The 24341-nt window shown below is 43.0% G+C and overlaps 1 protein-coding gene across 1 annotated transcript in view; it reads left to right on the plus strand.

The window, feature by feature from the left end:
• igf2bp3 (insulin-like growth factor 2 mRNA binding protein 3) overlaps window positions 1–24341 on the plus strand; it is a 208836-nt gene that overhangs the window by 164800 nt on the left and 19695 nt on the right. Inside the window, exons 12-14 of the mRNA XM_070880958.1 lie at window positions 18086–18205; window positions 20356–20430; window positions 21284–21415. Coding sequence (XP_070737059.1) covers window positions 18086–18205; window positions 20356–20430; window positions 21284–21415 — 327 coding nt within the window. The remainder of the gene's footprint in view (window positions 1–18085; window positions 18206–20355; window positions 20431–21283; window positions 21416–24341) is intronic.

A 24341-nucleotide genomic window follows, 5' to 3' on the forward strand; every position in this document is an offset into this window, starting at 1 on the left:
TCCCCCTACTCCTCTCCCCCTCCCTTCTGCCCTCCTTTCCCTTCCCCTCCTCTCCCCCTCCCTTCTCCCACCCCCTCCTCCCTGTTGGAGGGCTCCCGGTGCTGCAGTCGGTAAGTAGAAAATGTTTTATTTATTGATTTTTTTTGGATTGATTTATTGGTTGATTTATTGATGTTTTTATCATTTATTATTGATGATGGCTCTTTATTTGTAAAACTGAAGTGTTTAATGTTTGTAAACTTCCCTTTAAACCCCCCCCCCCCCCCCCCCATTCCCTACGCCTGATTTGTAACCTACGCCTGATTTTCTAAAGTGTAGACAAGGTTTTTTCGAGCGTACAAAAATCTTCACTTACTCCATTCTAAGTTAGTTTGGAGTAAGTTTTCACTGCCGAAACTTTGAAAACAGGCCACACACAAAAACAAAAACAACAAAACAAAAGAACAAACAACCTACAAAAAAAAAAAAAAAAAAAAAAAAAAACAACAAAAAACTAAATGCCAAGAATTTGAATTTCTAAGATACTCCGTTCTACACCAGTTGCTCCAAAAAATCAGGAGCAACTGAGGCCGAAACTTGGGCCCATAGAATGGCTACAGCACAATAGGAGGCCATTCAGACCGTCGAGCCCATGCCCGGCTCTATGCAAGAGCATTTCGGCTAGGCCCTTTCCCTGGAGCCCTGCAATTTTTTTATTCTTGTACTTATCCAATTTCCTTTTGAAAGCCATGATTGAATCTGCCTTCACCACCTTTTTCAGGCAGTGCATTTCAGATCCTAACCGCTCAGAAAATAGTTTTTCCTCGTGTTGACTTTGGTTCTTCTGCCAATCAACTTAAATCCTTGTCCTCTGGTTTTCGACCCTTCCGCTAATGGAACAGTTTCTCTCTATCTACTCTGTCTAGACCCCTCATGATTTAGATCACCTCTCAACCTTCTCTGCTCCAAGGAGAACAACCCCAGTTTCTGCAGTCTTTCCACGTAACTGAAGTCCCTCATCCCTGAAGCCATTCTCATAATTTTTTTCTGCACCCTCTCGAGGGCCTTCACATCTTTCCGAAAGTGCGGTGCCCAGAATTGGACACACTATTCCAGTTGAGGCTGAACCAGTGTTTTATAAAGGTTCATCATAACTTCTTTGCTTTTGTATACTCTGCCTCTATTTATAAAGCCCAGGATCCTGTATGCTTTTTTAACCACTTTTTCAACCTGCTTTGCCACCTTCAATGATTTGTGCACATACACCCCCAAGTGTCTCCGTTCATGCACCCCATTTATTTTATATTGCCTCTCCTCGTTCTTCCTACCAAAATGTATCACTTCGCACTTTACTACGTTAAATTTCATCTGCCACGTGCCCGTCCATTCCATCAGCCTGTCTGTCTGTCTTGAAGTCTATCACTATCCTCCTCACTGTTCACTATACTTCCAAGTTTTGTCCATGCGTAGGTTGCCATTTTTGTCCATAATTGGCCCCACCCCTCTTATTACCCATTTATTTATATGCCTATAGAAGACTTTTGGAATATTCTTTTCAGACCAAATCTTGGGTTTCATCCTATAATACCTTGATCTGTATGGCCATGCCACGTCACTCAATCTGCAACCTGTAACAGCGAATTGAAAGCAGAGCAGATGTGAAACTCGAGTCTGAAGCCAAGCACAAACAATAATGCTATCTACTTCCAAATCTACCTTTTTTTTTTTAAAAAAGCATTCTTGGGATTTTGGCTGAGACGCTAGAATTTTTTTAAAAACGTTTTAAATTTTGAGGGCGCAGTTGTCTTTGTCACTAGCTCGACACAGTTTTTGACAGTAACTGATTTTTATTGGTGGTGATACATGTTCTGTAAAATAGTACAACTACTGTATTCAATCAGATTTGATTTTTGGATTACTTTTGCAGAAACCTGTAGGGTTAACTGGATGCAGATGAGCAGCAAAAATGCTTTTGAATGAGTTTTTGATACAGAAGCTGCTGCTAATTCAACTTATTTGTGTCTCCACCCGTGAGAGGACTAGGGGGCGAGACCAGGATGTGATTCAGTGATGACATAGACTTTGGGCAGGGCAGTTGGTTGAAAGTATAGTTAGGTGGGGAGACATCAGGAAGAGGCAAGGGGGGTCCACCCGTGAGTCAAGTTTCAAAGTCAGAATGTTTATGTAATTATGCTCAAAAAGTTGTATGGGAGTTGAATGTTGGAGTAAATGGACATTTTAGAGGGAATGCAGAGGCAATGGATGTTTTTTGATCCATTGTCAAAAGTCCAGTAGAGCAGTGGTGGGTGGGGTGAGGAACACTGGAAGATTAGCCCAAACTAGATGCTGGGTTGGAAGGTTAGCAAGAGAGGAGGATAGAGCAGTTGGCAGTGCTGTTCGCAAGGAGCTGGGGACTGGTGCCTCAATGGGGCCTTCGGTGAATGCCAGAGGCACAGATTAACTGTGGGCTTATTCAAGGGGGATTTGAGTCTGAGATGGCAGCAGGGTCGAAAAGAATAGTAGTGATGGGTTGTCATCGAATCCTAGAAAAATGACGACACAAGGAGGCCATTTGGCCCATCATGTCCATTCCGGTCGAAAAAGAGCTACCCAGCCTAATCCCACCTTCCAGCACTTGGGTCAGTAGCCCTGTAGGTTACGGCTCTTTAAGTGCACATCCAAATAGTTTTTAAATATGATGAGAGTTTCTGCCTCTACCTTTCAGGCAGTAAGTTCCCGACTCCCACCACCCTCTGGGTGAAGAAATGTTTCCTCATCTCTCCTCTAATCCTTCTACCAACTACTTTAAATCTATGCTCCCTGGTTATTGACCCCTCTGCAAAGGGAAATAGGTCCTTCCCTATCTACTCTATCGAGGTCCATCATAATTTTATACACCTCAATTAAATCTCCCCTTGGCCTCCTCTGTTCCAAGAAAAACAGCCCCAGCCTATCTTTCCTCATATCTAAAGTTTTCCAGAACTGGCAACATCCTCGTAAATCTCCTCTGCACCTTTTCTAGTGCAATCACATCCTTCCTGTAATGTGGTGACCAGAACTGCACGCTGTACTCAAGCTGAGGCCTAACTAACGTTGTATACAGTTTTAGCATAACTTCCCTGCTCTCGTATTCTCGTAGGCAGTCCCTCGAAATCGAGAAAGACTTGCTTCCACTCTTTTTTTTTAAAAAAAAAGAAGAGTTTTCTGGTGACTGCACAATCCAATACGGGAATTACAGTCCGTCATAGGTGGGACAGACAGTCATTGGAGGAAAGGATGGGTGGGGAGTCTGGTTTGCCGCACGCTCCTTCTGCTGCCTGCGCTTGTTTTCTGCATGCTCTCGGCATCCCATCCTCTGTCGTCAAACTACAGTATGAGGACGACGCTTGCGTCTGTGCATATTCAGAGGCTGACCTCCAAGTCATCGTCAATATCTTCACCGAGGCATATGAAAGCATGGATCTTACACTAAAAATCCATAAGACAAAGGTTTTCCACCAACCTGACCCCGCCACACAGCACTGTTTTCCCCTCCCCCCCCCAGTCATCAAGATCCACGGCGCGGCCCTGGACAACGTGGACCACATTCCATACCACGGGAGCCTATTATCAGCAAGAGTAGACATCGATGATGAGCTTCAATACCACCTCCAGTGCGCTAACGCAGCCTACGGCCGCCTGAGGAAGTGTGTGTTCGAAGATCAAGCTCTCAAATCTGGCACCAAGCTTATGGTCTACAGGGCTATAGTGATATCCACCCTCCTGTATGGCTCAGACGTGGACCATATACAGTAAACACCTCAAATCGTTGGAGAAATACCACCAACGATGCCTCCGCAAGATCCTACAAATCCCCTGGGAGAGGACAGACGCACCAACCTCAGTGTTCTCGATCAGGCCAACATGCCCAGCATCAAAGCAGTGACCACACTTGACCAGCTCCATTGGGCGGGCCACATTGTTTGCATGCCCGACACGAAACTCCCAAAGCAAGCGCTCTATTCGGAACTCCTACATAGCAAGCGAGCCCCAGGTGGGCAGAGGAAACCTTTCAAGGACCCCCTCAAAGCCTCCTTGATAAAAATGCATCATCCCCACCTGGGAGTCTCTGGCCAAAGACCGCCCTAAGTGGAGGAGGAGCATCCGGGAGGGCGCTGAACACCTCGAATCTCATCGCCGAGAGCATGCAGGAAACCAGCGCAGGCAGCGGAAGGAGCGTGCACCAAACCAGACTCCCCACCCACCCTTTCCTCCAACGACTGTCTGTCCCACTTACGACAGAGACTGCAATTTCCATATTGGACTCTTCAGTCACCTGAGAACTCACTTTTGAAGTGGAAGCAAGTATTTCTCAGAATCGAAACACTGACCACACTCTTGCATTCTATGCTTCGGCTAATAAAGGAAAGCACTCCGTTTGCCTTTTTAACTATCTTATCAACCTGTCCTGCTACCTTTAAGGATCTGTGGACATATACTCCAAGGTCCCTCTGCTCCTCCACACTGCTCAGTATCCTCCCATTTATTGTGTATTCCCTTGCCTTGTTGCCCATCCCCAAATGTATTACCTCTCACTTTTCTGGATTGAATTCCATTTGCCACTTTTCTGACCAGTTCATCAATATCTTCCTGTAATCTAGAGCTTTCCTTTGCACTCAACGACACGGCCAGTTTTTGTATCATCTGCAAATTTCTTTATCAGCCCCCTGAATTTAAGTCCAAATCATTAATATATACTACAAGAAGTAAGGGATCCAGTACTGAGCCTTGTGGAACGCCACTGGAAACAGCCTTCCAATCACACAAACTCACTTCAACCATTACCCTTTACTTCCTGCCACTGAGCCAATTTTGGATCCAATTTTCCACTCTCCTTTGGATCTCATGGGCTTTTACTTTTTGATTAGCCTGCCATGTGGGACCTTGTCAAAAGCCTTGCTTAAATCCATGTAAACTACATCAAACACACTGCCCTCATCGACCCTCCTTGTTACCTCCTCAAATAACTTGTTAGTCAGACACGACCTTCCCATAACACATCCATGTGTTGTGTTAGGGATATAGCACCTCTCGGGCAGGAAGACTGGTGAGAAGGAGGAACTGAAGGAAATCCTTGTTAGTCAGGAAATTATGTTAGGGAAATTGATGGGATTGAAGGCCGATAAATCCCCAGGGCCTGATAGTCTACATCCCAGAGTACTTAAGGAAGTGGCCCTAGAAATAGTGGATGTATTGGTGGTCATTTTCCAACATTCTATATACTGTGGATCAGTTCCTATGGATTGGAGGGTAGCTAATGTAATCCCACTTTTTAAAAAAGGAGGGGAGAGAAAACAGCCTGACATCGATAGTGGGGAAAATGTTGGTGTTATGTATGGAGAAAGAGTCAGACTGAACACTGTGAACTCAAAGTAAAGTGTGACCTTAGTTTTTTATTGCAGGTCTCCAGAGTGCCCCTCCAACTTGCAAGGCATCCTTAAATGCCTGTGCTCCCAAGGGATTATGGGATCCCTTGGGACTCCAGGGGATGAGCCCTCTGGTGGCTGTACAGAATAAATACAAGTTCACATATATAACAGTTGGAATCAATTATTAAAGATGTAATAGCAGTGCATTTGGAAAGCAGTGACAGGATCGGTCCAAGTCAGCATGGATATATGAAAGGGAAATCATGCTTGACAAATCTTCTGTAATTTTTTGAGGATGTAACTGGTAGAGTGGACAAGGGAGAACCAGTGGATGTGGTGGATTTGGACTTTCAAAAGGCTCTTGACAAGGTCCCACACAAGAGATTAGTGTGCAATATTAAAGCACATGGTATTGGGGGTAACGTATTGACGTGGATAGAGAACTGGTTGGCAGACAGGAAGCAAAGAGTCGGAATAATGGCAGGCAGTGACTAGTGGGGTACCGCAAGGTTCAGTGCTGGGACTCCAGCTATTTACAATATACATTAATGATTTAGACAAAGGAATTGAATGTAATATCTCCAAGTTTGCAGATGACACTACGCTGGGTGGCAGTGTGAGCTGTGAGGAGGATGCTAAGAGGCTGCAGGGTGACTTGGACAGGTTAGGTAAGTGGGCAAATGCATGGCAGATGTAATATAATGTAGATAAATGTGAGGTTATCCACTTTGGTGGCAAAAGCAGGAAGACAGAATATCATTTGAATGGTGACAGATTCGGAAAAGGGGAAGTGCAACGAGACCTGGGTGTCATAATACATCAGTCATTGAAAGTTGGCAGGCAGGTACAGCAGATGGTGAAGAAGGCAAATGGCATGTTGACATTCATAGCGAGAGGATTTGAGTATAGGAGCAGGGAGGTCTTACTGCAGTTGTACAAGGCCTTGGTGAGGCCACATCTTGAATATTGTGTACAGTTTTGGTCTCCTAATCTGAGGAAGGACATTCTTGCTATTGAGGGAGTGCAGCGAAGGTTCACCAGACTGATTCCCGGGATGGCAGGACTGACATATGAAGAAAGATTGGATCGACTAGGCTTATATTCACTGAAATTTAGAAGAATGAGAGGAGATCTCATAGAAACATAAAATTCTGACGGGATTGGACAGGTTAGATGCAGGAAGAATGTTCCCGATGTTGGTGAAGTCCAGAACCAGGGGTCACAGTCTAAGGATAAGGGGTAAGCGATTTAGGACCGAGATGAGGAGAAACTTCTTCACTCAGAGAGTTGTGAACCTGTGGAATTCTCTACCACAGAAAGTTGTTGAGGCCAGTCCATTAGATATATTCAAAAGGGAGTTAGATGTGGCCCTTATGGCTAAAGGGATCAAGGGGTATGGAGAGAAAGCAGGTACTGAAGTTGCATGATCAGCCATGATCATATTGAATGGTGGTGCAGGCTCGAAGGGCCGAATGGCCTACTCTTGCATCAATTTTCTATGTTTCTGTGTAAGACATCTTTGAATGCTTTATGTTGAAGAATGGGGAAAGGAGAGAATCCAGATGGTGGAAAGATGGTTTGGTCAAAAAGCAGGGTTTTTTGACTTTTTTCACGCTCCTGGTTTTCAAAACCAATGTGAAGGGAGCAAGATAAATTATCTGGGGATGGTGGGGGGGGGGAAAGCTAACAGTCAAGTTGTACAGAAGTGAAACTAGATGCATAATCCTAGTCATTTAAATAACTGCATCTTTAAAATATATCTGTCCTGTCTTTTGTGGCATTGGGGGAAGAGGAAAGAAGCCAAAAAACCTGAATTAAATGCATCTTTGCATGACATTGCTGATAGCATAGGTGGTGTTTGTATTACATTTCCTGAATTCTTTTAGAGCAGTAGTGTAAATATTTGAAATACTGTACATGTAAAATGAGCTCATTGGGGCATTACCATTTTTACCAGGGCCGGCGCAAGGGTAATTGGTGCCCTTGGCAAACTGTTCACCTGGCGCCCTGCTAGTCCCCTCCACCTTAACTAATTCCAATATAAAGGAAAGAAATATTGCAAGATGTCTTGCATGTACTGGTTTATTTTACACTCTACATAAACAAAATGATGGTAAACATTACACAATTTATTAAATGTTCCACACTTTTCAATAACCCTAGAACATAGATTACACTACATCAACTCTAAAATAATTTATCATATAAGACATGCAAATAAAAGTAAATCCTCGTAAAGCCAGTAAAACAGCAGAACAAATGTTAACAATTCAAGCTAACTTCTGTTAAAATGACATACCTCTCCTTTAATAGTTTCTGAGTTATTGATGTGTAAAGATAAGAAGGACAGGCTGGGCCGCCCAAAATGAATTTTTTCTCACAACAATTGTGTCAAAAATTAGAACTTTACTTTTTGTGCTTTCAGTTTTGCAAATTTAGAAACAGGTTCTTTAAGCTCAAGTTTTTCTGCAATTTCCTGTTCTATTGATAGTGGCCAGTCCAACAAGCCTCTCTTGCAGCATTAAAGAACGAAGGTATGTTTTGATCAATTTCAGCCTTGGAAAGCTACGCTCCCCACTGGCAACAGAAACTGGAAGTCAAAAAAATGCAGAGAGCACAGTCTGTCAATTTATATTCACAAACAAATTTCAATACATCTTGAGGTGTAAGACGCTTTGGTAATTGCCATGCAATAGCCTGCAATTCACTGCACAAATCTCCAGCATCAATATCTTTGGAATTTCCATGTTGCAAAGCTGACTCTAGTTTCACACAATTATCTGTTTTGATGTGTTATTTTGTAAACTATGGATATCGTAGAGGAAACCAAACACAGAATGAAGTTTATGTATCTGCTCAAATCGTTCTTCAACTAACTGTATTGCAGTATCGACAGCAAAATAGAAGCTTACTTTGAATTTTTGTTTTGGGTCATGAACTGGCTTGTCTTCTGCTTCATATATAAACTGCTTCCTCTTCGAATGCGTACTGGTTCTGGTTCAAAGTCTGTTGGCATCTCTAACTCTTCAAGTTCACGAGCATCTACCAGCGTCTCTTCAAACCCTTTGTCACTCCTGCAGTCCACAAAAAAATTCTTGGTGTATTCTAGTTGTTGGGTCGCAGAATGTATGTTAAAATCATTTGTCTGAAGTTGTTTACTAGTCAGGTTGATCTCGGCGCTGATGACTTTGACACTTCTCTGTGTATGATGCAGCGGCAGGTTGAGTCTGATCACGCTGTCGGGTGGTGTCAGCAATGCCGCGTCGGTAACATTGATGACCTGAGTCACCTGACAATTGTCATAATCTAATATCAAAGGGACTACCGTGGTGGCGCCATTGACCCCTCCTGATGGTTGAGAGGGGTAAGGGACGGGAACTTTGATCACAAAAAATCTGGGCAGGTGCAGGCAGTGACAGATCCAGATAATCTGGCCACCAACCCCAAGAATACTTAACGTGACCTAGTCTGTAGGTCAAAGGTATAAACTCCCTCCAGCAGCGAGTCAGTGACCACTTTGAGTTGCCACAAAAACTAATCAGTGGTAAGTCATAGGAAAGATCTAACCCTGTTATTTGCCATAGATATCTATGTATTAAAAGGTGTTGTTTTCAATTTTCAAAGAAGTACAGTATACTGAAAATAAGTGAGTGTTTTTGACACTTCAGTGGAGTGCTCCCAGCCTAGCAGCCTGCACAATATTCAATATCATTATCATAGGCATTCCCTCGAAACGAGGTTGACTTGCTTCCACGCTGAAAACGGATGAGTTCACAGGTGTTTCAATTATATTCCGGATCCAGAACTACATCCTGAAGACGCCTGTGTGTGGATATTTTTAACGTATGGTGGCCGTTGCACTCCAGCCATCACACGGGCTTGACAGAGCTAGGTCTTTGTCCAGTGGCAAGGATTAACCAAGACAACTGGAGATCAGATCTGCTGCACAGACCTAGTGCGCACACATATCGCAGTGTGGGCTGGCCCATGCTGCCCGAGCCCTGAACTTTCACCTCTCCTGGGCCCCGATCACATCCCTCTACGAACTCTTGCCGCTCCCTTGTACCGACCTCGCCGCTCCTGCTGTACCTGCCCGCACTGCAATCAGCCGTTGCCCTCCTGAAGTGGCATGCCAGCACATGCTGCTCCCTCTAATGGCCCTGGTCTGCTGATGGCAGTTAAAACTGCATTATTGATAAAATTATTTTTTATTGTTTACCCATTTTTGCGCCCCAATTTTTTGTTGCCCTAGGCAACCGCCTAGTTCGCCTAATGCTTGCGCTGGCCCTGATTTTTTACCATCTAAGCAATCATTCCAAATTGCATAGCAATTGCAACAGAAAATTGGAGATAAAGGAATTTTTAACAAAAATAATCTGTTGCATAAATATCTGGGCTCGATGCCTATTTGTTTAAGCATTTAATTTAAGTTTTTAACTGCTTTTTCCCTATTGATTCCCAAGTTCTTTCTAATTAAACTGCTTTCTCATTAGAAGAAACTGTGAAATAAAATGTAGCTGAGACTTGGATTTCTCGCGTCTCTTCGATTTACCATAAAAATAACTTTCATTTACATAGCGCCTTTAACAGCCTCAGGATGTCTCGAAACATCAATAAAGCATTATTGCAGTGTAATCACTGTTGTACTGTAGGCAAATGTGGCAACCAAGGTCCCACTATAGCAATTAAATAATAGTCAATTAATCTGTTTTTGGTGGTATTGGTATAAATGCTAGTCAGGACACAGATAAATCTATTGCTATGCTTTGAATAGTGCTATATGATTTTTTTACGTCTACCTGGGTTTTAATGTCTCACCTCAATGTTTGCTATAGTTAGAATTTAGTTGTACTTCTCTGCCTAGATGGACAACAACTAGCTTCCTTACCTGGAATTCCTAGTCTATCCAAGGTCTCCTTAATCCAAGTCTCAGCTCCATTTTATTTCAGTTTCTTATTTTGATGTGTCCTCTAACGCTAGCTTTAGCTAACTCAAAGCTGGTATTCTTGAGACTACCAGAGTTTGAAGCCCCTACCTGCCTGTTGGGGGAATCTTTAAACATTCAAAATTGTTCAAAACTTGGGTTGTACTAACTAATTTTGTTTCAAGTAAACATCTAGGTAGTTATTTCCTTGTTTGTGTCATCTGTAATAATCAGTTTTTGTCTGTCCTGGGGCAGGGCTTGGAGCACCCAGTCCAGACTGAGTGACAGTTGCACCAACCAATGGGTGATCAGGGAGCGATGGCACGAAGTTTTAAATCTTTGATTGACGCTGGGTCTGCTCCAATGAGGAGGTGGCACTGGATGCAGCGTGGACAGGGCATTGCTGTGGAGCTGAGAGGAATGTGGAGCAGAAGGGGTGGGAGAGAGAGAGGGAGGTGGAAGAGGGTGGCCAAGATATCTTTGCTCCTCAAATTCTGCTCTCTTGAGCATCCCTAAATATAACTGCTGAACCATCAGTGGCGTGCCTTCAGCTGCTCCGGCCCTAAGCTCTCAAACTCAATCCGTAAACCTCTCTATCTCTCGACCTCTCTTTCCTCCTTTTAAGACGCTTAAAACCTACCTCTTTGACCAAGCTTTTGGTCATCTGCCATAATTTCTTTTTATCTGGCTCAGTGGCGAATTTAATTTTTGTCTTGTAACACTCCTGTGAAGCCCCCTTGGACATTTTACTACAGTGCATTAAAGGCGCTATATAAATACAAATTGTTGTTTGTGTGGAGTGGGGAAGAGGGAGGGCATCAGCGTTGATTCTACAGATGAAGATGATCGTCTAAACAAGTACTGTAGCAATAAAGATACTAATTTGATTTTGTGGGTCTCTGCTGGTAATTAATTAATTCTCTCTGCTTTTCATCTGGTTTAAGAAGCGAAAAAGCCATAGGCCGAGCAATTACAGGCCTGTCAGCCTAACCTCAGTGGTGGGAAAATTACTGGAAAAAATTCTGACAGGATAAATCTATATTTGGAAAGACAAGGATTAATTAGGGACAGTCAGCACGGATTTGTTATGGGAAGATCATGTTTGACTAACCTGATCGAATTTTTTGAGGAGGTAACCAGGAGGGTCGATGAGGGTAGTGCATACGATGTTGTGTATATGGACTTTAGCAAAGCTCTTGATAAGGTCCCACATGATAGAGACTGGTCATGAAGGTTAAAGCCCATGGGATACAGAGCCAAGTGGCTAGTTGCATCCAAAATTGGCTTGGAGGTAGGAAAAAAAAGGTAATGGTTGATGAATGTTTTTGTGACTGGAAGGATGTTTCCAGTGGGGTTCCGCAGGGCTCAGTACTGGGTCCCTTGCTTTTTGTGGTATATATCAACAATTTAAATTTGAATATAGGGAGTATGATTAAGAAGTTTGCAGATGACACTAAAATTGGCTGTGTGGTTGATAATGAAGAGGAAAGTCATGGGCTGCAGGAGGATATCAATCTACTGGTCAGGAGGGCATAGTAGTGGCAAATGGAACTACTTAATTTGGAGAAGTGTGAGGTAATGCACTTTGGGAGGGCTAATAAGGAAAGGGTATACACATTAAGTGGTAGGCCACTTAATAGTGTAGATGAATGTTGGAAAGTGTGCAGTCATGCACTTTGGCAGAAAAAAATCAAAGAGCAAGTTATTATTTAAATAGGGAAAGATTGCAAAGTGTCACGGTACAGCGTGATCCTCGCTGGATCAGTCATCCCCTCCTCACTCTGCCACGCGGTGAGTCAGAGATCGTTTGCACATTCGCTGGAGGTGCCCCATTGTTCCACAGCCCTTGCACACATAGGGCTTGAATCGACATTGATGAGCTCTATGGCTGCCCCTGCAGCGCCAACATGGTGCTAATTGATATGTATTCACGCCCCATGGTGGACTCTGAGTCACTCTAGGTCAAGGTCTGGCCTCTCCACCCGTGTGGGCTCTGCCCTGTGCCGTTCTGCCTGCTGCAAACATTATTTTGTGCACAGTGCCTGTGAGCTTCGATTCTGTGAAGATATCTGTTTTGTGTTATCGCTCGTGGATATGAAAGCTTGGGCTATCATGATGGCCTTGCTCAGATCGAGGGAATCGACAGACAGCAGTTTGCGAAGGATGACCTCGTGGCCAATTCCAAGCACGGAAAAGTCCCGCAACATTTCCTCCAAGGATCCTGCAAATTCGCACTGCCCCGCAAGGTGTCTAGGTCGGCGACAAAACTTGCCACGTTCTGGCCCTCAGAGCGACGGTGCATGTAGAAGCGGTACTTGGCCATCAGGATGCTCTCCTTTGGCTTGAGATGTTGCTGAGCCAGCGTACACAGCCCTGCGTAAGATTTGTCCGTTATTTTGACCGGTACCAGCAAGTACTTTTTAGGAGGCCATAAACCGATGACCCACATAGGGTGAGGAGAATCGCCCTGCGCTTGGCCTCCGTGTCAGGTTTGCCCAATTCATTGACCACAAGGTACTGGTCGAGGCGTTCAATGAAGGCTTCCCAATCATCACTCTCAACAAATCTCTTGAAAACCAACGGCAGCCATTACCGCGTGAAAGTTCGTGATCCGTTACTCGTCACCTATTTGTTATGTTCAAAATAAATTCATAGGTCTGTATCGCAAGCTCAAACTGTTGTGACCTTGGTCTCTTTATTCCAGACTCTAGAGTGAGGAAGCAGCATGGTGAGTCACCTTTTATACCTACTTGCCCCAGGGTGCAAAAGTGACTCTTGGGTCACCCACAGGTGTGTCCCCTGGTGGCAAGTCTTACATTTGGGTACGGTCAACATACATACATAACAGACGGAGTATAAATCAAGAAATAATGGAGGCTTGTAAGAAAGGTATGGCAATAATCATGGGCAATTTTATCTTCATATTGATTGGACAAATAAAATTGGCCAAAGTAGCCTTGAGGAAGAATGGTTTCCTTGAACAGTACTTTGCGGAACCAACCAGGGAGCAGGCTATCTTGGATCTGGTACTGTAATGAAACAGGACTAATAAATGATTTCATAGTAAATGGTTGAATTTCAAATTCAGTTTGAGGGTGAGAAAGTTGAATCTCAAACCAGTGTCCTGATCTTAAATAAAGGCGATTACAAAGTTATGAAAGCAGAGTTGGCTGAAGTGGACTGGGAAAATAGATTAAACTGTGAGATGGTTGATAAACAGTGGCAGACATTTAAGGAAATATTTCATAACTCTCAACAAAAATATATTTCTGTGAGGAGGAAAAACTGTAAAAGAGAAGGGAGAACCATCCGTGGCTAACTAAGGAAGTAAAGGATGGTACATGTTGAACCTCCCTTATCCGGAACCCTCGGCACCTGGTCAGTTCTGGTTGAGGGATTTTTCTGGACGAGGGGTGGTCATGTTAAATTGGATGGTACAGGTACTGAACAAGGGGATATCGAGGCTGGCTGACTTGGAGCTGGGAATGCAGCAGAGAGATCACGGGGAGGGGGGGATGGTGGATCACTGGGTCAGGCTGGCGATTGCGGGAGTTGGCAGGAAGAAAGGACTTCAATTTGTTCATGTCGGAATTCTACATATGCACCACCTGATGGCCGGGAATGGTTCTGGATAAGGGAGGTGCAACCTGTATCAAATTGAAACCTGCATTCAAAGTTGCCAAGATTAGTGGGAGGCCAGAGGATTGGGAAATTTTTTTAAAATCAGCTCAGGGCAACTTAAAAATCAATAGAGGGAGGATAGATTGAGAGTAAACCAGCAAGAAATATAAAAACAGACGGTAAGAACTTCTACAGGTATATAAAAAGGAAGAGAGTAGCTAAAGTAAGCATTGGTCACTTAGATGATGAGACTGTGGAATCAGTAATGGGGAACAGGGAAATGGCAGAGACTTTGAACAAATATTTTGTATCGGTCTTCATGGTAGAATACACTAAAAACATCCCAATAATAGATAATCAAGGGGCTATGGGAAGGGAGGAACTTAAAACAATCACTAAAGAAAAAGTACTCAGTAAAATAATGGGACTAAAGGTGGACAAGTCCCCTGGACCTAATGGCCTGCATCCTCGGGTCTTAAAAGAAGTGGCTACAGAGATAGTGAATGCATTGGTAATCTATCAAAATTCTCTGGATTCTGGAGAGGTCCCAGTGGATTGGAAAACTGCAAATGTAACGCCCCTATTTAAAAAAGGAGGCAGACAAAAAGCAGGAAACTTTAGACCAGTTAGCCTAACATCCGTCATTGGGAAAATGCTGGAGTCCATTATTAAGGAAGCAGTAGCAGGATATTTGGAAAAGCATAATTCGATCAAGCAGAGCCAGCATGGTTTTATGAAAGGGAAATCATGTTTGACAAATTTGCTGGAGTTCTTTGAGGATGTAATGAGCAGGGTGGATAAGGGGGAACCAGTGGATGGTGGTGTATTTGGATTTCCAGAAGGCATTTGACAAGGTGCCACATAAAGGGTTACTGCACAAGATAACCGCTCACCAGGTTGGGGGTAATATATTAGCATGGGTAAAGGATTGGCTAACTAACAGAAAACAGAGAGTCGGGATAAATGGGTCTTTTTCCGGTTGGCAAACGGTAACTAGTGGGGTGCCACAGGGATCGGGTGCTGGGGCCTCAACTATTTACAGTATATTAATGACTTGGATGAAGGGACCGAGTATAATGTAGCTAAGTTTGCTGATGATACAAAGATGAGTAGGAAAGCAAGTTGTGAGGAGGACACAAAATCTGCAAAGGGATAGAGACAGGCTAAGTGAGTGGGCAAAAATATGGCAGATGGTGTATAATGTGGGAAAATGTGAGGTTATCCACTTTGGCAGGAAATTTTTTTTTTAATTATCTAAATGGAGAGAAATTACAAAATGCTGCAGTACAGAGGGACCTGGGGGTCCTTATGCATGAAACACAAAAAGTTAGTATGCAGTTACTGCAAGTAATCAGGAAGGCAAATGGAATGTTGGCCTTTATTGCAAGGGGGATAGAGTATAAAAGCAGGGAAGTCCTGCTACAACTGTACAGGGTATAGGTGAGGCCACACCTGGAGTACTGAGTACAGTTTTGGTCTCCTTATTTAATGAGGGATATACTTGCATTGGAGACAGTTCAGAGAAGGTCCACTAGGTTGATTCCAGAGATGAATGGGTTGACTTATGAAGAAAAATTGGGCATGTACTCGTTGGAGTTTAGAAGAATGAGAGGTGATCTTATTGAAACATATCAGATGCTGACGGGGCTCGACAAGGTAGATGCAGAGAGGATGTTTCCCCTCGTGCAGGAATCTAGAACAAGGGGGCATGGTTTCAGATTAAGGGGTCGCCCATTTAGAATGGAGATGAGGAGGAATTTCTTCTCTGAGGGTCATAAATCTGTGGAATTCTCTGCCCAGAGAGCTGTGGAGGCTGGGTCATTGAATATATTTAAGGTGGAGATAGACAGATTTTTGAGCGATAAGGGAGTGAAGGGTTATGGGGAGCGGGCAGGGAAGTGGAGCTGAGCCCAAGATCAGATCAGCCATGATCTTATTAAATGGCGGAAAGGGTTTGAGGGGCTAAATGGCCTACTCCTGCTCCTATTTCTTATGTTCCCAATGGCCACTGGAATTCCATACCTAACACAATTGTGGAAGCATGATCATCCCCAAGGTCTGCAGTGTTCAAGGAGAAGCCCCACCTCATGGCAACTAGGGGTGGGCAGTAAGTGTGACCTTGCCATCATCACCCACATCCTGAAAACAATTTCTGGGAAAACGTAAACTAAAAATCTTAGTTGCAATGCATATTGCTTGAAAGTTGGAGAAATTTGATTTAGCTACTTGTTCACTTGAACTAGTGAAGATGAATCAGTCATGATTGGTACAAGACCTGGGATGTGATTTTGCTCCTCAACTTTATCAGTACTTTAACCTTCTATGCAGGGTTGCCAAGATGTCTTGTTATCGGAGTTCCCAGTTATCTATTGATATCTGCTCTCGTAGGCTCTTTGAAGTCTAATTCAGAAGCTGAATAAAAGACTGTGGGTTAGAACTTGTGGTTGGAGGCTTCCCGCGGACGGATGCATCCGACCTGCAAAAAATTTACAAATTTACCTGGTAGTCCGGGAGGTTTGTCGATTCATGCTCCTGGGTACACTTGGGCAGAAGCCCATGTATCCCGGGGCGCATGCCCAATGCTTGTCCAACCAATAAAAGGGGAGGGGGGGTCCCCATTCATAATTATAATGATTCCGTTTGTATGGAATCACCTTAAGTATGAATGGGATTTACTTAAAAAATACACGAACACATGAAATTAATTTTAAAAAACATTACATATTTAAAATGAATGAAAATGCCATTTAACTAAATATTTTAAATAAAAAGTAACATTTTTTGAAATGTTTTAATGTGGCTAAAAATAAACTTATCTTATTCGACAGGGTTTTTAATGTATAAATGAGTAATTTTATTTTTCTATTTTTTTTAACACTTAAGCTGATAAAAGCAGGCCTTACACCTGCTTTTACCAGTCATATGAATTTCAAGAGTATTCGCTGGACAGAAGTTGGACAAATAACCCAATTCTCTGGCTGTGAATGTCCATTGCCTTCAGATTCGTTCAATCTGTCAAGTTTCAGCGCATGCGCAGTGCATGCCTAAACCCCGGATTTGCGGGGCCCTACGGGCATGTGCACATGCGCACCTGTAGGGGCCACAAATTCAGCCCATGTGTCTTTATTTTGAATTGGCCTCCAATAGATCTAGCATGGGAGCAAATGACAATTTAAAAGCAGTATCTTTTCTCCTTGTCTCATTTTCTGTGACTTGATGCTCCTGTTCTGTGCATCAGTAAGCACACTTGTGATGCTGACTTATCCATGATGCATTTAGTGGACTAGAACAGAAACAAATTCTCTTTCCTCCTCTCTTTTCCACCCCCCCCCCCCCCACAATCCTCTTCACAGTTGGCTAAAACCAGTTGATTACAATTTCTTTTTCGGCTAAAGAAAGGAGGAGTGCCTTTCACGACCTCTGTGGACATCCCAAAGTGCCTCACAACCAATTAAATACTTTCAACGTATAGTCACTGTTGTAATGTAAGAAATGCATTTTAAAGTTAATAAAGCTATGTTAGAGCATCAAATCCACACAACATGTGTCCATTGCTTTGGTTATTGAAGTGTCCATTCAAAAAATAATGCTGAAACATGCTGTAATTTTTGTTTTATGGAAGCGGTGACAGGGAGGGGGGAGAGAAACATATCAAAGATTTATGAAAGGAAGCACGAGCACTTCCTTGGAAGTGGACCAAATTCAAGAACAAGTCATTCAGGCAGCTGTTCTTTTTCCAGCAAATATTTCAAGAGTTTGAAGGACAAAAATCCAGATATCTAGGTCTTGACTCAATATGTTTTATTTTATGGATGATGCAATCAAATGTAGTCTTAGCGGGTTGTAGGTATGGATCTGTGAGCAACTATTTCTCTATAGGACTTCAGCAATTGGATTCTACATTAAAAAGTAGGATTTTCTTCTGGATTTCGTGCTCTTTAAGCTAGATTAATCATGCATTTCAAGTTTGCCACGGGCTAAAGAAAATTGCAAAGGATAATGTCAGGTGGATTGATTCATTTGGTTCTTGGCCAGCACTGAGACATGAGAAAATGTATATATCTAGTATAAAATTATGATCTGAGAAGTATATGCATAAACTATATTGGTGAACTATTGTTGCATGTATATAATGACTCTATATTAATTGCAGCAGCAGTCTGAATCTGAAACGGTTCATGTCTTCATCCCTGCCCTGGCTGTAGGTGCAATTATTGGGAAGAAGGGACAACACATCAAACAACTTTCTCGCTATGCAGCAGCGTCCATTAAGGTAACTATTGAATTCTATTGGCATTTTCTGTAACAAACCACTGTAAAAATGAAGATATTTAACAAAGCAATTTGAAATCATTTTGGAAATGCTTACAGAATATTTCCAGCTGTTTAATACTTCATTTGACATACAAGTGTTCAAAATTGTTTGTTTTTTGTTTTTGACTGCTTGCCAGTATGTTCCTTTACAACTCTTCTTGGTCACATCATTTGATCATTCATCTTTATTGGCCCACTGTAATATAGTTAAGCTATGTTGAATATAGTTATACTGTGGGCTTGATGTGTGCCTCTTGCACATCCTCAATTTTCTTCACTCCACCATTGGCAGCCGGGCCTTCAGCTGCCTTGGCCTTAAGCTCTGGAATTTCCTCCCTAAACCCCTCTGCCTCTGTACCTCTTTCTCCTATAAGACGCTCCTTAAAACCTGCCTCTTTGGCACTGCTTTTAGTCACATGTTCTAACATCGCCTTATGTGGCTCAGTGTCAAATTTTGTTTGATAATAGCTTCTGTGAAGTGACTTGGAACGTTTTACTACATTAAAGGCACTATATGAATGGAAGTTGTTGGTAGCTTGAAAGGTGACAAAGTTGCTGTTGGGTAACTTTTACGTAAATGTTACATAATATCTGATTGCGGGGGAAATGAATATAATTCTGGCAAAGAGAATTCTTGAAATAAATTGCAGATCACTGCACTAATTAGAATAAGGGTTTGTCCACTTCATTTTTGGCCAACGTACTTTGTCCCAAGTCAGATTCCCAAATTTCATAGCCAATACTAATCCATTCTTGGAGCTTTTTGACAGTATGGAGGTTAAACTTGGAGTTCTGTTCTTGCCTTTTCTTCAGCTTGGTGGGTGGAGGGAGGGAGTAAGTGATGCGCTAACTATCACTCATCTATTGGTTGAAAATTAATGGAACACTGCCTGGATTTTGTGGTAAAAGTAGGTTATCAGCGTTCATCTTAAAGTGTAAATTGGACAGCGACTTCTAGCGACTGTACATCCGCAGTTAAATGCGGAAATCAGGAAGTTTCTGTTCAGGTTGACCTGCTCCTCCAGAAGCGGCGCAATACCGATATCATGCTAAGAACACACAAAAGGGTGTTCAGTTGCTGCACTTTGTGATGGATACCCACTAAACTCACCAGAAAAAGTTGGGGCTTGTCCATTCCAGTGTAAGTACATTTTTAACAGCGTGATGAGCAATTTTCCCTGTAATTTTGTTTGGTGCGACTGTGCGGGCCATTCGAAACACTGTACGTGCGTGTTTTTTCTCATTGAAAAGCCAGCTGCAGCTACGCGGGGTCCCTGGAATGTTGCACGACAGCGCACTTTACAGTGAACACTGGTAATAAATCTTAATTATGCCAAACAACCTCTCTGGCACTAAAAATGAACTTTTATAAGCATTGGGGTCTCAGTCCTTCAGATTTTAATTATTGTTTTTTAAAATTTAAACTGTCTTTGTCTTATCTCTCCCTGCCCCATTTTTCTTTCCCTCTTTATTTAACTTTCTGTACATGATTTGGTGTTGAATTAACTATTCTAACTCGCATTTCCTGGTTCAGACTCTGTGCTGCCATAAGGATTCTTCAATCTGATTGGTTAAGGAGACACACTGTTGCTTATCCTGTTCGCACAGGTCACATTCCCTGTAGAGGGCGCTGTGCTGTTTTAGCGCTCTAATCACCGCAAGGTCCAGTGCAAAAGCCCACAAATTCTGTGGGTAAGCATAGTGAATGGCTAGCGCTGTTCATTCAGTGCTGACTGCAAAATCCAGGCCATTGTCAATGAGGTTTGAATCTTATGCATGTTTAAAATCCTCTAGCTAGGGTGCAGCTACTATTGGAGTTTCCAGGCCACAGTTTCTGTGGTTAATAATTCCACCTTAAAAAAAAATGTAAAGCTGGCGCTGCAAACCATTTGGAAGCAATATTGGAGGTTCTGAGAGTGTTCACTTTGGACAAGTTTGCTCTATTGGCTATAATGAATGGCATGTAGAGAAAATATTCTTTGCAGGGAGAATATCGTGAAAAGTTGAGGTAGAAGATGGAATTAAAAAGGAATTTTCTTGTGTTGTTTGATTCCTCTTTGCATGATCATGTTTTAAATTTAAAGGTATTTATTCATTGTTTTATTGCAGATTGCTCCTGCTGAAGGTCCAGATGCCAAACAACGAATGGTAATCATCACAGGGCAGCCTGAAGCTCAGTTTAAGGTAAATTTTCAGAAATTGAGTTTGTACTGAAATAGTATAAATCAGCATTGAGAAGGGACCCTTTAATGCATAGGGCTGTCTCCTGAACTCTTTGCGATCCCAAGCCAGATTTCAATATCAGTTGCAAGCCATGCTTAGTGCAGAAGCTCAGTAAATATTAATATAAAACAAATATCAATCAGATGGGGAAATCAGAACATGCCTGGCTGTCAAAAAACGTATTTTATCACTTCATTGAAATCTTAAATTTCAATTAAGTTTTTAGAACCAGTCAGTACAAATGTTGCCCTCAGGCAACCTGCTGAGCAATTGAATACTGATCTGAGCCCTCCAGCAGGATCCTGTAATGATCAAAGTAGCTGTGGCAATAACAGGGTTAATTCAGCAAACGCAAACTCACCATACATTTTAATGGGGGCGGAGCTATGATAAACAGCTATTCAACTGTTTTTCCAAATGTCCCTATGGAGCAGCACAAAAGTCTCTGCAATTTGTGGTGTGGTATACGTAGTGGCATAAGTCACTCGCGCAGTAATTTCCTGTAATTTCTGCACCGTAATAATGGTGTATGCTGCAGATGCAGCATTACTATGAAGCAAGTTTTCAGCAAATTCAGGCCTATGTCCTATTCAAAAGTAAGAGCTAGAATTTCTGACCATTGGGCTAAATGTTGCTCCTGTAGTCAAATGTAGTCATTTTGATTAGTAAATTGCAGACTGGGTGCAGTTGTATCTTTTTAAATCTCAAAAAATTATTGTAATAGGTATTTTTAATGTCCTGTTCATCAGAATGGTAAACAAAGCACAGTTCTTGAATGGAGACTATTACAGTTGGAAAATGTTTTGTCCTTCAGGCTCAAGGAAGAATCTATAGTAAACTGAAAGAGGAGAACTTCTTTGGACCCAAAGAAGAAGTGAAATTAGAGACCCATATCAAAGTGCCATCCCATGCTGCTGGTAGAGTTATTGGGAAAGGAGGTAAAACGGTGAGTACCAGGATGTAGTGTAGGTGTACTTGGGGATATGGAGTAAATCCCCCTTTTATTTTTGCAGTTTGAGATATAAATGAGGATATGCCATTTATCCTCCCACTTTGCAAGCTTATTTATATTGTCTTGGTGCAGTTCTACATATCATACTCCACAGTTTGGTATCATCTGCAAATTTTAACAGCATGCCTCCCAATTCCTGTATCCAAATCCTTCCTTTTATAAATCCATGTTGATTTTTTAAAATTATAGTCTCCATCTCTAAAGTTTTGTCACGATCTTTTTAGCAAAGATTCTAGTATATTTTATACCACTAACATTGGGCTAATTGGTCTATAGTTCCTTGGATTAGTTCTATTTCCCTTTGTGAAGATGGGAATTACATTTGTTCTCCACTCCTCCGACACTTCCATTTTCTGCTGATTTTTATCTATGGATACTTTCCCTTTTTCTGCTAACTTTTATATCCGTGAGTGCAATCCATCTGTATCCAGGGTTTTGTCCTCGAGTTTGTCTGGTATTTCTGTTCTTTCTATCTTTGTAAGATCTCTCTTGACTTCTGCTTTCTTCTTTCTTAGCCTCTTCAGTAAAAACTGGGGCAAAGTGTCCATTCAGTGGGGCCAAGTTTCGGCCTGAGTTGCTCCTGTTTTTTTTGGAGCAACTGGTTTAGAATGGAGTATCTTAGAAATTTGAATTCTCGGCATTTAGTTTGCTCGAGTTCTAGTCAGTTAGAACAGTTTCACTTTGGAACAGATATTTTTTTTTTTCAAAAGGGGGCGTGTCCGGCCACTTACGCCTGTTTTCAAAGTTTAGGCAGTGAAAACTTACTCCAAACTAACTTAGAATGGAGTAAGTGAAGATTTTTGTACGTTCGAAAAAACCTTGTCTACACTTTAGAAAATCAGGCGTAGGTTACAAATTAAGCGTAGGAAACGGGGGGGGGGGGGGGGGGGGAGTAATTAAATTCTACAATCAATCCTTAGTCATACTTATACAAATATTATACAAATATATCCAACCTGAATAAAAATTTATAAGCAAAGAAAAGATTAAATAATCCATGTTCCTACCTGTGTGAAACAGCAGCAACCTTCGAGTTGCTGTGCTTCAGGCAGGCCTTCCATGTTGGAGACAGGCAGGGGTGTGGCGTCAGTGTCTCGACATTAGCCCCAACAGCGGCAGCAAGCAGCCTTCGAGCTGAGCTGTGGTGCTTCAGGCAGGCCTTCATTTCGTTCGTGGCTGGCCGGCAGCCGAGGAAGCAACACGCACGCAGCTTTCCAAGGGGGTTGAGGCCATTCGGCCATGCGATAGGGGCGGCGTCAGTGACTGGCCGGCAGCCGAAGATACAGCAGCAGCCTTCGAGCTGTGAAGGGGACTGAGGCCATTTGGCCACGGGATAGGCGCATCGTCAGTGACTAGACGGCAGGCAAAGACACAGCAATCACGCAGACTTCGAGCTGTGAGGGGGACTGAGGCCATTTGGACAGAGAGAGGCAGCCACATAGACAGTTTTATACTTAAATTTGCAGAATGGGTGCTGCATTGTCAACACCACGTATTATGCAATGGTTCGCCATCAATTCACTGCATAAGAGAGAATTGATTAGAGCTCACCGCACCAGGAACGTCGTAGTTGGTAGGTTGATGGGCAGGAGACCTTACCCACGTCGACAATATCGAGCCAGGTGCTCGTACCTGGACATGAGCGAGGCTGATTGTGTGAAAAGGCTGCGTTTTCGCAGAGAAGTTGTCACTGAGATCTGTGATATGGTGAGAGCAGATTTGCAGCCTAGAAGCAGAACGCCAACTGCCCTGTCTGTTGCAGTGAAGGTAACAACTGCACTTTCTTTCTATGCCTCGGGATCGTTTCAGGCTACAACTGGAGGTGTGTGTGCCATCTCTCAACGTGCAATACATGCCTGTGTTTACCAGGTCACGGCTGCACTGTGCGCGAAGGAATGACTTCATCAATTTCCCAATGACCGCACAAGCGATCCATGAGAGGGCTGTGGGCTTCTTCAGGATTGCCGGCTTCCCAAAGGTACAGGGCTGCATTGATTGTACCCACATAGCCTTGCAAGCACCTGTGGAGGAATCTGAGCAGGACCGAAATAAGAAAGGTTTCCACTCTTATCAATGTGCAGCTCGTGTGTGACGACAAGCAGCGCATCATGCCAGTCGATGCGAGATACCCTGGCAACACCCACGATGCATTCATCCTACGCGACAGCATTCTATCTGACATGTTTGAGCAGCAGCCAGAAGGGCAGAGCTGGCTACTGGGAGACAAAGGGTACAGCCTGACCACCTGGCTCATGACACCTCTACGCGTGACACGGACAGAAGCTGATCGTCAATACAACATGGCGCACATTGCGACGCGCAGCATCATTGAGAGGACCATTGGCATATTGAAACAGCGATTCCGATGTCTGGACCATTCTGGAGGACAGTTGCTATACTCTCCTCAGATTGTCGGTCACTTCACTGTTGTGTGCTGCATGCTTCATAACTTAGCCATCATGAGGCAGCAGGAGCTGGTAGTGGAACCAGAAGACCTACGTGAGGGTCCAGTGCATGATGATAGTATTACGGAAGAGCAGGATGTGGATGATAACGACGATCAGGAAAGCATGCAAGTGCCTGATGCCGGAGCACGAGGTCGGAGAAGGGCCATCCATCGTGCCCCTTTAACGATTGCTCGGGCCTTGCGCAAGCAGCTCATCCGTGAACGCTTCAACTACTGATGCCTGAGGGCACTGCGACCACTTTTGCGCATAGACATGTTTATTCTTTGCAGTTGTTCCTACGTTGTGTTGTGTTAATGGAACATGAAACAGTTTTAATGAAAAAATATTTTATTGAAAAGTTAACGTCACTGTAATAAAATATTTGTTGTATCAAACTATACTTTTTAATATGA

The sequence above is a fragment of the Pristiophorus japonicus genome, chromosome 5 (assembly GCF_044704955.1).
Source record: "Pristiophorus japonicus isolate sPriJap1 chromosome 5, sPriJap1.hap1, whole genome shotgun sequence".
NCBI classification, from domain to species: domain Eukaryota; kingdom Metazoa; phylum Chordata; class Chondrichthyes; family Pristiophoridae; genus Pristiophorus; species Pristiophorus japonicus.